General features: G+C 38.8%; 1 protein-coding gene across 2 annotated transcripts in view; it reads left to right on the plus strand.

Annotated features, from left to right (window-relative positions):
- The window catches only part of Fto (FTO alpha-ketoglutarate dependent dioxygenase), a 372,769-nt gene that overhangs the window by 165,249 nt on the left and 193,091 nt on the right, over nt 1-14,429 (plus strand). For both annotated transcript variants that reach the window (XM_076837477.2, XM_076837478.1), the window contains exons 5-6: nt 1,640-1,719; nt 8,349-8,492. In XM_076837477.2, the coding sequence (XP_076693592.1) occupies nt 1,640-1,719; nt 8,349-8,492 (224 nt within the window). The remainder of the gene's footprint in view (nt 1-1,639; nt 1,720-8,348; nt 8,493-14,429) is intronic.

Genomic DNA, 14,429 nt, shown 5'->3' on the forward strand with positions numbered 1-14,429 from the left:
TGTATTATGATTATATGTGATAGTAGGATTCTTTGTAATATACCTGTAAGCTGCACTTAACACAATTTAATCAACTCAATACCCAGAACCTCCTGTTTCCCTCCCCTCACCTCTTGCTTTCTCAGTGGTTGTGAAGTATTACCGTTGTATTTGGTTGCTAGCTATTGCACCTTGTATTTGTTGGGCACCGGATTTTGTTGAATCCTTTTAAATGCTGCTGGAATTGTCCCAGTGAATAACTGAATTACTTGAATGAGTTGGATCCCTCTAAAGAGTAGGAAACCCTCCTCAGGTCTCTGTACTTTCTGTTTCCTTCTCTCTCTCTTTCTCTCTCTCTCTCGCTCTCTCTCTTCAGCTTCTTTCATTCTAGTATTCTGCCTTAACAAATTTTACTGCTTTGGCCTTCTTAAACTCTGATCTCTGACCTTTCAACTGACTTCCAGAACTTTCCTACTCTGGCTTTGAAACTAGTTCCAGGCAGTAAGTCAGGGCAGTTGTTGGTCTGACCTACTTTGTTTCTTTTCTCCCTGGGATCATGTCTTGCCCTGTTTTCTAGTGTCAGAGACATTTGATTCATATTTTTGCTTTCTTTTTAGTTGCTTAAGGCAGAGGGTAAACATTGTCGCTGTTACTCCATAATATGTGGAAATGGAAGTTCTTCGGTTGTCATTTTGCTTTTCCTTCAATTTTAGAGGTAATATGGATAGGTTTTGCTGACATGTATGGAGCCTGGTGGCCTTTGCCTCTTAGAAACTAAGTCTTATCTTTCTTGTTATCTTGCTAAGAGGCTTGTGTTGATGACATAGGAGGTCATATGTTGTTGGGGAACATACTGTTCGACTGTCTTCTTTTTAGTAGAGGAAGTAATGCCCTAAGCAGAGATGTTACAGATTTTGCCTAATGCATTGCATTAGTTCCCAGAATATGCAACAACTTGGCCACTGATTTTTCTCCCGCTGGGCTGCTGGTGGTTTTAAGGAGTATTCTCCAGCTGATTATTTTACCACCTACTCCATTCTTGAGTCATGAATCCATAGGCTTGAATTCTATTCTGAGAACCAAACATGGCAACATGCTGAGTTGGTTAGTTTGTTGCCTGGAAAAATATTAGGCAAAATTGATACTTTGATTAGAGAGAGAAAGAGGCAGATTTCATATGTTCACTTCCAAATAATAGAAAATGATTATTCTGGCTTATTCTAAAGACATGGCTGGAAGTAGATCTGTCATGTGACAGGGAAAGAACCTTTGTCCATAAATAGTAACCTTTATAGTAGGTTAGCATCTTAAGACCATATGTAAGTAGGGTGACCATTTGTCATGTTTGTGGAGGAGACTCCTGTTTTATACTTATTGTCCTGGAATTGCTAATAGGATCCCTTTCTATTCTTGTGTCCTATTTTAGATGTATGAGTATATATAATACATGTACATGTATCACTCATGTATGTATATGTATTATTTATGTGTCCTATTTATAAGGAACAGTTTAAAGAATACAGGGTAAGTATTAATTCCTTGCTTACTTTTGTTCCTTAAGTAATGTATTCACAATTTACTCTGTCTTTACTTAAATAGCAGAAAGTGTATACTGACTAGTAAACATGTTTAAAAAGAATTTTTGGTATTTTTCCTGCAGATGATCTCAATGCCACCCACCAACACTGTGTTTTGGCTGGTTCACAGCCTCGGTTTAGTTCCACCCACCGAGTGGCAGAGGTAAGTGTAAATAAAAATGTGATTCACACTTAATTGGATGTGACAGAAGTGGTTGAGTGAGCAATTTATCACAGAGCTTTGGAAGAGTATTTGATAGAAAAATTGTTTCCATCTAACTTGACTTTAGTCTCTGTTTACTTGCCTTTTTAGCTTTGGGATATATTGGATGCAGGCTTAAAGTGTTTTCACAGCATGGGATAAGTATGTTTTGGTTCTTGGGGTTATGTTTCTTGGAGAAGGTAAATGCCATTGGCAGGTGTTCCTAGCTCAAGATTTTCTTAGTTGGTAGTATCTTTCAAGGTCAAGGGAAAGAGATGGGCCAGAGGAAATGGAGTGAATTTATGTGCTTGTGCATGTGATAGCGGTGGCTGGGTTTAAATGGTTGAGTATTTACATTTCCCTTAACTATTTGGGCAAACAAATGTAAATTTAGGAGAAACTAACAGTGGTGCCAAGGAATTTCTGAACTCCCCAGATGTATTCAAAGCCCAGACTTTATTGCTTAATTCTGCCATCCCTTGGCAGTGGCTGCTGGTCAGATGATCAGACTTGTTCAGAATGGAAAGTTAAGTGATGAGGAAAATCCTTAGTAGTTACCCTATGCAGGGAGTGGGGGGATAATCATAAAAGGATTAGAAGTAGACCTCCCACCTAAGCTTGTTACCTGTGCTTGGCCTTATGGCTTGACTTTTCAGGGAACCATGGGACAAGTGTGAAAAAGTGGGACAGAAGGCATTGAACGTGTAGGGATGAAGGGATTTAGGAGATTTTAGTATAGCTAATGGGATCAACCAGGACCAAGATGAGACTCTTAGGATCAGGATGGGATGAGGGTGTTGGGGAAATATTGAGTGACTACAGTTAGAGTGGATCTAGAGTGGATCCTAGGGTACCCAAGGGAGTGGCAGGTGAGGCTGACGCCTGCACAAGACCAGATTGTGAATGGTCTTGGATATCCGATTAGGTGTTTGAGTTTATGTTGGTTGGCAGTTGCAGCCTATTGGTTACTTTTTGTTGATATATTGGCAATAACATTAGGATGAATCACGGAGGAGGCCTAGAGAGAGACTTGGCAACTAACTGACTGAAATGGATAGAGGGAAGCAAGAAAGAACTACTGAAATGACACCCAGGGATGGGGGCGGGGGTCTGAGACATGAGGGGAGGACATTGGTCCAGTTTTTGAACAGGCTGAATTAGATCTGCCACGTGGAGAGGTCTAGCTGACAAATGGAAATGTGGAAGTTAATCTTAGGAGAGAACAAGAAACTCTTCACTTCCACCCTCTGCAATAAATACACACACAGAAAAGCTCCCTCAAAGAGCCTTTGGCCTCTGGTTTGAAAAGTACCCCTCCCCAGCCAGCCTTGATGCCTTTGTTCAGGTGGGCCAATTTCATAATGTCATTAATTACTTTCAAAATGTCCTGAGACTTAGCATTTTCAGATTAATCATGGCTATGTTCGTATCTTCTGATTTTTAGACCAAATTTTGAGTAATAATTAAATAAAGAGGGGACTGTATATAGTGATTCTTTTAGAAGAAGAATATTACCCTAAATCTATGATTTTTATATTCTTTGTGTTTTATTCAAGCTACATGATATTTTACCAATCAGACACTATAATGTGAATTATCTGAATATCTTGCTTTCTGTATTGTATTATCAATCAGAAAACTATAGCCTTTGGGCCAGTGGGCTACTTTTGTAAATAAAGTTTTATTGGAACATAGCCACATTTATTTGTTTACGTATCATTCATGGCTGCTTTGGAGCTACAGTGGCAGAGCTAAGTAGCTACAATACACACTTTGTGGCCTACCAGTCTAAATGTTTATTGTTTAGTCTTTTAAGAAAAAAGTGTGGCCAAGCACAGTGGTGCTCACCCATAACCCCAGCAATTTGGGATGCTAGGGCAGGAGGATCACAAATGGAAGGCCAGCCTGGGCAAATTAGTGAGATACCGTTCACAACAAAAAATTAAAAAGGACTGGGGATGTAGCTCAGTTGTAGAATGCTCGTGGGTTTAATCCCTAATACCAAAGGAGGGGGAAAATTGTGTTCACCTCCATTATAGATGATCCTTTGTAAACAGGCATTAAAATTCACCTTAAAATAAAAGTATTTTTTTTAAATCAGTGTGTTAGGTGACTTTTTATTTCTATCTAAATATTAATATCAAAAGTAAAAACTGGTGCTGATAAAATTACAAGCGAAATGGGTATCTTCATATTCTGGTAACTTTTCTGAATGGTTTTACTTTTTGTAAACTACATATAGGAATATGTGTTAGGCATCATAAGGATATTCATGTCTTGTGCTCACTTCAGTAACATATAAAACTGGAATGATACAGAGAAGGTTAGCATGGAACAAAACAAAATATTCATATCTTTGATCTCATAACACCATTTTTGGGAAGCAAACATAGGAGATAATTCAATAGAATTATATCTATGAAGAGGTTTATCCAGCATGACCAGTACTAGTGAAAATGGGCAGATCCTTAGTTAATTAAATTGTTGAAATTCACCTTAATTGACAACAATGGAAATGGGAATTTTGAATACTTGTGTTAAACAGTGAAAAAACATATACATTGATATGTCTACATTGATTTCAACTGTTTATGGACAAAGAGCCACAATAACAAATAAAAATGGGTTAAGGTAGTAGGATTGCTTTTCTTATTTAAACATTTTTATTTTATTTAAATCATTATTTCTAATATTAGAAGAAGGAAAAGATTTTTTTCCCAGTATTGAAGTTACACTATTGTTTCCCTCAATAGAAGAGAAGAAAAAAAAAATCTATACAATTTTATAACCCTCACTGAGTCTACAAATGTCCTCTCTTTACATATTAACATTATGTCTTATCTGTGCCAAACAAAATCATTTGCTGTTTTCTGTGTATTCACAATATGTAGAAAACAGATTGTCTTTTTCTCCTAAATTAATCTATTATTTATATAGTTCATTAATAATGTATTTAATACAACTATGCATAATAACTGAATCCATAAATCAAATGTTATACAAAGATAGCTATTCATTTGATGTATTCCTCAGAGTTATTCAACTTTTTTTAATGGTTTCAAACTGCCTTTTTTCTTTCTATTGTTTTTATTGGCATATAGTAGTCATACAAAATAGTGGGTTTCATTGTGGCATGTTTATACATGCACATAACATAATTTGATCAGTTTCAGTCCCTAGTACCTCTTCTTGTCCTCCATTCCCAATCCCCTTTCTGGTCTCTCTTCTGTTTTCTGAAAGGAGATTGTCTAAAGAAATGGTATTCTGAAATTCAGTTTTGTAACTCAGAGAAGAAACCTATTCTGTTTTTTGGTTGTATATGAGTAGATTATTTCCTTTGGCTTTTGACCTTTATTCATTTTTAGTTTTTTCTATTTGAGTCAGAATGTGCTTGGGATTCAACACAGAATGTCTCTTTTTAAATTTAAATTTTATGCATAATTAATTTTTGAGTAGGTAGGTTCTCAAATGGGTCAAAATTTAAAAATTGCCAAAAGTTATACAATTAAAGACTCTTTTTCTTCAAGTCAACTAGCTCCCCTTCCCCAAAGCAACCATCATCAGATTTTTGTTGTCCTTTTCGTGTTTTTATATATATATATATATATATATATATATATATATATATATTATAACACACATATACACACACAAATGGCAGTCTACCCTATACAGCATTCTGTGTTTTTTGTTATGTTTCAAAACCTCATGATAATTATTCATTAACATATAATTCTTATTTTGATGTAGGTGAGGTTTTTTTTTTACATAGGATACACATAAGCAGCTCAGGAAAAAATAGAAAAATTGAATTGCATGAAAGTTTAAAATTTTTGTGTTTCAAAGTACATCCAGCAAGTGGAAGACTACCCACAGAATAAAAGAAAATATTTGAAAACTATATATCTTGTAAGGTACTTATATTTAGAATATATAAAGAATTCTTAGAACTCAATAAGAAAGAAGAATGCTATTTAAAATGGTGAACAATCTGGATAGGCATGTTCCAAAGAAGGTATACAAAGGACAAAAAAAAAATGTGAAAAATTCATATCATTAGTCATTGGAGAAATACAAATCAAAACCATGATGAGATACCACTTTACCCCCATTAGGCTGGCTAGGGTAAAAAGGATAATAACAAAAAAGACGAACCTTGTGCACTACTAGAAGGAAATTCAGTGGTACAGCCATTTTGGGAAACAGTCTGGTACTTCTTCAGAAGGTTAAACACAAAGTCGACCCTAAGACCCAGCAATTTCATGCTTAGATATAGACCCAAGAGAAATGAAAACTTATCAATGAATGTTCATAGTAGCTTGAGTCATAATAGCCAAAGTGGACACAGCTGAGTTTGATCACTTAATGAATGGATAAACAAAATGTGGCCTAGTCATAAAATTGCATATTATTTAGAAGTACAAAGGAATTAAATACTGACACTCACAGCAACATGGGTGAATCGTGGAAACATGCTACATAGAAGAAGCCAGACATAACAATCACATGTCACAAGATTTTGCTTATATGAAATGTCCTGAATAGGAATATATATGGGCATGGAAAGTTGACAGGTGGTTGCCTAGGGCTGGAAAGTTTGGTGTAAATGGAAGAGATTGACTACTTAAGGGCAAAGGGCTTCATTTTGATGTAATAAAATTATTCTGAAATTAATTGTAACATTCAAAGAGAGATCAGTGAAGGAAAGGGTCTAGGGAGTTGGAGGGGGGAAGTGCTGGGAAGTGATATTGGCCAAATTACATTGTTCTATTGTATGCATCTATAAATATCTAGCAATAAATCCCATCATTATGTACAATTATAATATATGTGGAAAGAGAAAAAACAAATAAAATTAATTGTAGTGATGGTCATACAACTCTGTGAATATATTTTAGAATATTGAATTGTATGTTTTAAATAGCTGAATTTTATATATGTGAATTATAATTCAATGAAGTTGTAGCAAAAAAAAAAAAAAAAAGAAAGAAAGAAAGAAAAAGGAAAGGAAATCTCCTCAGCTCTGATCATAAATTCTTTATACCAAATAAAAGTCTTTGCACCAGGAAAAAAAAAATTGGCTGCAAATAAGGTTATATCATAGTGCATTTAATTGCCCCCCCTTTTGAAATAATTTGTAGTTATGGATGGGCATAATACCTTTATTTTATTTATTTTATGTGGTTCTGAGGATCGAATCCAGTACCTCACACGTGCTAGGCAAGTGCTCTACCACTGAGCCACATTCCCAACCTTTACTGGTTCCCCTTTGATGGAAAATATAGATCTTTCCCCATCTTTGGCTATGATAAATGGCTGTGCAACTAATGACCTCTTATGTAGGTCACCATATACTTGGGCAAGTAAAGGTGGGAGTAGAATAACTTTCTAGAAAGTCATTTAAAAATATGTTGTGGCAGGAGGCCTGTGGGATGAAAGTGACTGGTAATTCGCCTCTATTCTTTGTTTTTTTCTTTGTAGAAAATGGAGCTACCCGCCCTGCCCTTGTTCTCTCGGCACTTTGGGGTCGTCATATTAAAATGCATATTAAGTCAAGCGTCTGTTTTTTGGGCTCTGAAATTTTGTTTTTCCCAGGCTTGTCCATGTCATATTATATAAAATGGCAGCAACTGTGCAGAGAATATTTATACCAGAAGATTGGCCTTCAACGTTATTTCTAAGGGCTCAGTTTAAATTATAAATACAAAAATAAAAATATTTTAGGGATACATTTCCCTCATTGTGTCTAACAGATATAGATATATATAGTGCTTGTTGTTTTTTTTTATCATTGTAGGAAATCCTTTCATTATCAAAATAAATGGAAGCATACTCCATCTGTACCCTCTTCTTTTCTGACACATGATCATTCAGAGGAGTTTGTCCATTTGACCTCTGTTTTGTTCCCTCAGAGTCAGAGAGGGATGAACTAGTTATCAGTGCCCTTGCTGATACCCACGTACTAAGTTCTGCCTTTGAATGTGCTTTGAGGGCATGAACCACATATTCTCCATTATTTGAATCTGTACTGCTAAGGACCTCAACTGCTAGTATATGTTTTTTTGTAGAAAAGGGAAATAAATTTCTTTGCCTTCTATTTATAAGTTCAATTTTTTTCCTGCCATAACTATTCTATTTCATGTTTTTGAATCAGTTCTACAGCCTGGGTACCTTTCTTTCTCATTGTTAGAGTCATGACACTTGAGATAAATCAATGTCCTTGACTTGTTGATTAAGTAGTTATTTGTTCAATAATTGTTGCTTTTCTCCCACATTTAGGACTCAGTTCTAGATGCTATAGTATATGTAGAAAAAAAACATGTACATACAGAAGGCCTTAGTCTCTGGATACTTACTGTGTAGTTAGAGATAGGAGACTCACATGCTAAAAGAAAAGCTGTAAGCCAAGTGGCCAGGGCCATGCTGGCAGCGATGGATCCAGTGAGCAGGTCACCGTATTAACTCTTGGGTGAAGGAGTCTGGGGATGACAGATGAATTCACAGAAAAGATATGCGAACAGTGCTAGGAAGAGTGGCATGGCAGCCTTGAATTTCTCTCATACTCTCCCTTGCTGGTTCTGTCTTGGCAGTGCTCCACGGGAACCTTGGATTATATTTTACAGCGCTCCCAGGTGGCTCTGCAGAATATCCGTGATGACCTGGAGAATGGCGATGTCTCTTTGAAATCCTTTGAGCCTGCCATTTTGAAACAAGGAGAAGAAATTCACAATGAGGTGAGTAAAATACTTTCAGAGACTGTGAAGCGTCTGAGATTCTACCCTCCCTGCAAGCTAACAAGTTGATCTGCCACAGTGTCGTGCTGGTATGAGACAGCAGTCTCTGAAGTCAAAGGTGAAGGACAGGTTATGACAACAATGGCAGCAGCAAGACTATCAACATTTTTGTGCTAGTTCTTGGTCTTTGGGCAAAATCCGATAGACTGGGTAGCTTCTAAACAACAGGCATGTATCTTCACAGTGTGGGGGCCCAGGAGTGCATGATCAAGTACTGGCAGTTTTGGTGTCTGATGAGGGTATATTTCCTGGTACTAGATTTTCCCATCTCACTGTGTCTTCATATGGTACAAATGAGTCCCCTTGGTCATCTTTTGTAGGTACACTAGATCCATTCCTGAGGGCTCAGCTCTCCTGAGTTTTCACCTCCCCAAGGCCCATCTCTTAATACCATCATCTTAGGAGTTAGGATTTCAACATAAGAATTTGTAGGGAACAGCAGCATTCTCTGAGCCTCTTATTTCCATAGGGTGATGCAATATGGGCCAGAAAATATGTTTACTGGGAGGAGCTGCATTTTAAGAGAGGAGCCTTGAACTAAGGGAGCCTGCCTTTCTTCTGGTGGGTAGTCAGCAGGCTTGTCCTTAGCTCCAGATGGAGATAGCGTCTTACTTTTCAAGTCTGTAAGCAGACCTTCCCCTTGTTCTCAAGGGAGACGCTATTGCTGTCTTCCAAGGCCCTTCACTGTACAAACTCCTTGCAGTGAGTATCTGAAACACAGGACAGTCAGTCAGTGCCTTGCTCACAACACATACAGAAATACTAGTGACCGTGCTTCTCCTTTTCCTTATGAAATCAGGTGCATTTCGGCAGTCTGTGAGACCCTCGGGTCTTGATCGCTTCATTAGTGTTTCACAAATTTACTATTCTTCCAATTTTTGCTTTATCTTTGGCTCACATATATTGTTAACTACTAGTTTTCTTTAAGCCAACTCATTTGTTACAAAAATTATGTTCTTTAAAAAGGGGAAAATTTATATTGCTACTTTAGTGGAAATCCAGCATGACTAGTCAAAAAAAGTAGCAGAGTAAGAAGATCCAATGAAAAAAGAGTAATGATACGATATTCTAGTGAGTATCCTTGCCTGGAGAAGACTCTGAGGCTAAGGTCTTCTTTCTTCAGGAAAGAAAGGAGGTAAGTGGCAATGGTTTCATGATTTCCTAAATTTTAAAAAAATTATTTAATTCTACCCTTCAATTAAGTGAATTTTATGATGAGTAAATTATGCCTTTAAAAAACTGTCAATGGTTTGGGGTTATGGCTCTTACGTAGAACGCTCGCCTAACATGTGTGAGGTACTGGGTTCAATCCTCAGCACCATATAAAGCAAAATAAAGACACGTGCCCACCTATAACTACAAAATAAATATTTTTAAAAAACTGTCAAAAGAATTAACAAGTGGTAAAGAATTATTGAAGGCTGTTGCCAATCTGAGATTTTTTCTAATATAATCAGGATTGGAGAGAATTGGTAATATAAGTGTTTTCATTCATCCATTCAATAAATACTGACTGAGCATATTCCAGACATTCTTCTGGGATATACTGGTAAAGAAAAAAGATACCAGTATAGGGCAATCACCATGAACAATAAACAATACATTGGTAAATGATGTTAGAAGTTGCTAAGTGCTACTGAAACAAGCAAACCAACAGTTAAAGGGGACTGAGAGAACTAAGGGGCATCCCTGTTGAAATAGAATGTCCTTTGAGTAGCTACTTGAAGAAGGTGAGGGAGTAAGCTATGAAGATATCTAGATGTGTTAATTAGTTTTCCTTTGCTGTAACAAAATACCTGAGAAAAACAACTTAAAGCAGGAAAGGTTTATTTTCTATAATGGTTTTTCAGTCCATTGTCGCCTGGCTCCAATGCTTTGAGCCTAAAGCAAAGCAGAACATCATGGCAGGGTGTGGTCGAAGAAAGCTACTCACCTAATGGCAGCCAGGAAGCAGAGAGAGAAAGAGAGATAAAGGGGTTGGGACAAGACATAACCCTCCAGGGTACACCCCCGGTGACAAGCCTCCTCCAACTAGACCTGACTCCTGTTTCCACCACCTACCAGTAGCATCACCAACTGGGAACCAATTATTTCAACACATGAGTCTCTGGGGGACATCCCAGATCCAAATGATCACCCTGGTGAAGAGCATTCCAAACAGAGAACCTCCACTGCAAAGGCCATGGGTGAGGCAGAGCTTGGTGTTGGTGGAGTAGCTGGAGAGTGTGAGTGCAGGTAATGAGGCTTCCAGAAGGAGCTGAGGTCACAGGTAGAGTGTCAGGAGACTGAGGAAGAGCAGATTGTCAAGGTCCTCAGAGGACCCTAGGACGGGGCTTTCCTTTACACTGGAGGAAAGTGAGGAGTCATTGAAGGGTTTGGAACAGAAGATAAACAGCGTCTGCACCCACACTGACATACATCTTTTTAATATCTTAAAAATTTTGTGAAACACTGTCAAACTTTCCAGAACCAAAGGCGAAGAAGTTCTTCCTTCGAGGGGAATGGTAACCACTTGCAATGGGAAGCTGACTTTCTTTTCTTAATTGTGCCTAATAAGGGTCCTACTTTCCCTACCATCAATCCTGGCTGGAGACATTGCTGATAGCTAGAATTGCAGAAAAGATACACATTTATTGGGCTGGTGACCTCACCGAATTATATCTGGGAGCCAAGTTATGTCTTTTTCCATTGTGTAAAAATTCTCATCTGGAAATTGAGCTATTTCCTTCTGTAAAGATCTCACAATTCTGGGAGTCAGATTAGCAGATCGGGTGCTGTTCTGTTTTGCTCTCCTTTCCCGTCTTCTCTGACTGTGATGTTTTGTTATCATCTGTGGGCAAAGAAAATCTACAAAATCACACTGTTTATCTCACAGTAGAATATAGTCATCTGAATCCATCTGCTTCAGAAAGTGACGGGCTGTTTTTGACATTGTATATGTCAGGGAGGGGGGCACAGATGCAGCAGCAATCTTAGTCCCTTGAGACCAGCCTGGGATTAAATGGAGAGAGATCTTGAGTCTCAGTATCATGTGTGCCAGCATTTGCCACCCCCACCCTCCATCTTCAATTCTTCAAGGTCATCTCCTTCCTTAAGAATCAATTCCATATGTCAGGATGCTTTGGCAGATAGTATTCTTTTGCCGTACACGATGGCCTGGGATCGAGCACCCCCACATCTTCTCTGTACTGTGTTCTGATGTTAAACAAAAGTGCCAATGTCCATAATAGTTACTCAGTTTCTTCTTATTTGCTTTCCTCTTTCTTCAAAGCCACAAACCTTTGCAGGACTAATAATAGGGTGAGAAGCCCATGATTTTAAATGCTATGTGCTTTCAGGCTGTCTGGCTTTAAGAGTGGCTTGTTTTCCTTGTCTAGGATGGTTTCTAACTTAGCAATTTGGGAAGTTTAGGCCCAGGAACTGAGTACCTTTTAGATTTTTTTTTCTACTTTAAGATGCTTGGGAAAGATTCATGTTCATTTATAAGCGTAATCTCCCTCTGTGTTATTAAATTGTTTGTTCTCATTCTTAAAAACAGTAAAATGTGGAATTAGTCTCTTCTAGTAAGTTTTTCCTGGGAGACATCCTGTTTGGTGGGTTTTTTGGCTCTCCTTTCCTTCTGATCAGACCTGCGTCTTCCTTATAGCTGTGGTGCCAGGGTCTGAATAGGGTACCTCTTTGTAGATTGCACCTTAGCATATCTCCCTGGCCTCGTTTCTTCCTCAGTGAAATAGCTTATTTTGGTTGTTACAGCGAGATATCAGCTCTAAGGGGTATGTTCACGTATCTCATGAGGCAGCTATGATCAATAGTCTGTACAAAGGTGGTAGAAGAAAAGCCGGTGGTATTTGCTCACCTGTAGGAGTGCGGGAGATTATTTCCAACTGTTTGGTGTTACAGCTAGCATCCTAGAACTAGGATTTTAGAGTCTTACAAGCTTTATTCCCCAAGTGCCTGGTGACAGAGGTTCCGGCAGGTGATAGATCCTGTTTGTTTCTCTGGGTATTTCTGGGAGAAAAGCTTTTCTTGGTCGATCTCTTTTTTGACTATTCCGTGGAGAAGGCAGGTACAGGTAAGAGGGTTACAGAGATGGTTTTCTGGGTCACAGCTGTGAACCTTAATCTACTGTGAACATGTTTTCATTTTTCTCTGGAGACCTAGAAGCCCCTCCAAGATTCTGCATGGTCTCCTGACTGTTAATCTTCTTCCTGATGCCTGCGGGCTCTAAGTTCCTCCTAGTGTAAGTGCTCAAAAGATTAGATAATAGGGACCCTTCATTAAGTGCATGTCAGAAATCAGGGAGTTTGGTTTCTAAGCATAAAGAAGACCGAACCTGGAAAGTTGTCTCCTCTTGTTCTTGTCTTCAGGGACCCCCATCACCACGGAGTGTTTCTGGCCCCCAGACAGTGTTTGCCCTCCTGACAACTTGTCTCTTATTTCTGCTCTGTTAGCTGCAGGCCTCCTTGGGGGGACTGCACCCAGGAGGAGGGAGAAGACCCCGGCCCTGTCATGGTTAGAAACTTTCATGAGTCAGTCACTATGGTTAGCTTTGATTTTTTTTTTTCTTAGTCCAAAGTAATAAGGCTCCAACTGGTTTCTAAGTCCTGTCTTTCTAGTTTTGTGTAAAGTCCACCCTACAACTCGCCTTTCTATCCCCGAGTTTAGGGGGCAACTGGGATCAAATCCAGGGCCTCATCCATGCGAGGCAGCCACCCTTACCCTAATCCATACTCCCCACCATTTTCTAGTTTGAGTTTTTTAACTCAAACTCTGAATCAACTGGAAATATTTTTTGCCTCTTTACATGATTTTAAGAAGGAATAAAAAAAGCAATTACTCCTCTTGGCAGTGGGGGAACTGGTAAGAGTGGCATTCAATTAAAATCCTGTAAAAATTTTTTTTGCCCACAACGTTGAAGTGAAAAAGTCAGGTCATGGCGTGGAATAAAATGCATGCCAGTGGATTCGGTGTCCACAAAGATCGTCTCTCGTGGGCAGCCCTTCAAATCGTGAGTAAAGCTCTGTTGGGAGTAGGTCCCCAGTGTTGAATTCTCTCATGGGCACCAGGGGAAGGGGCGGATCAGAGTTGACATCAATGTGGAAACTTCTCCTGCTCAGAAAATCTCATCAGATTATGAGACACTTGCCAGCGATCAGTTCTAGGGCTTGTGCTCTTGTTGAATTTGTATTCTTTGCTTCCAGCCAGGACCTGGCACTCAGTAGACAGTTCCTTATTAACCCAGCCAGTCCTCACCACAAACCTGTGCGGTTATTGTGTAATTATCCCTCCTCTGCGGATGGCATAGGTCGTCTGTAGTGGAGCCCAGTTTTGAACTGACTCCAGAGCTCTTATTCTTAACCATGACAGGATCTGCCTCAAGAAACAGGGAGGTAGATGAGAGGAAGATGAAGGCATTATCCAGTCAAAGGGACAGGTCTTTTTCTTTGCTTTCCTGTCTAGTGACAGAGTGGCCAGATAGGCCTTTCTCCTTGCTTCTGAGTTTTGATTTATTGAAATCCAGGTTCTAGCAAACCCTGATAGGCTAAATGACCTGATTGTATGTGATAGTGTGTTGGATTTCCTGGGATACCGTGGTTGCCAGGGTTTGTGCATTTTGCCCTCTTTGGTGGAAATAACCAGCCCAAAGGCTAGAAGGCCTGTCAGCTCTCACCAACACGGGGTTTGATGCATTGCTGACAGGCTGTTCTGATAGTGTGAACAAATTTCATGTGAAACTCTTTGAAAAGAGCTCATTTTTCCCCTTGTAATAAATATTGTTAAGCTTGTATCTTCGCTGAAGTTATCTTCACTAAAGTTAAACTATGTTTATCCTCGTTCTCCTTTCAAAGCACTCAAGTTCACTTCTGTTAACCACTG

The sequence above is a fragment of the Callospermophilus lateralis genome, chromosome 18 (assembly GCF_048772815.1).
Source record: "Callospermophilus lateralis isolate mCalLat2 chromosome 18, mCalLat2.hap1, whole genome shotgun sequence".
Taxonomy (NCBI): Eukaryota; Metazoa; Chordata; class Mammalia; order Rodentia; family Sciuridae; genus Callospermophilus; species Callospermophilus lateralis.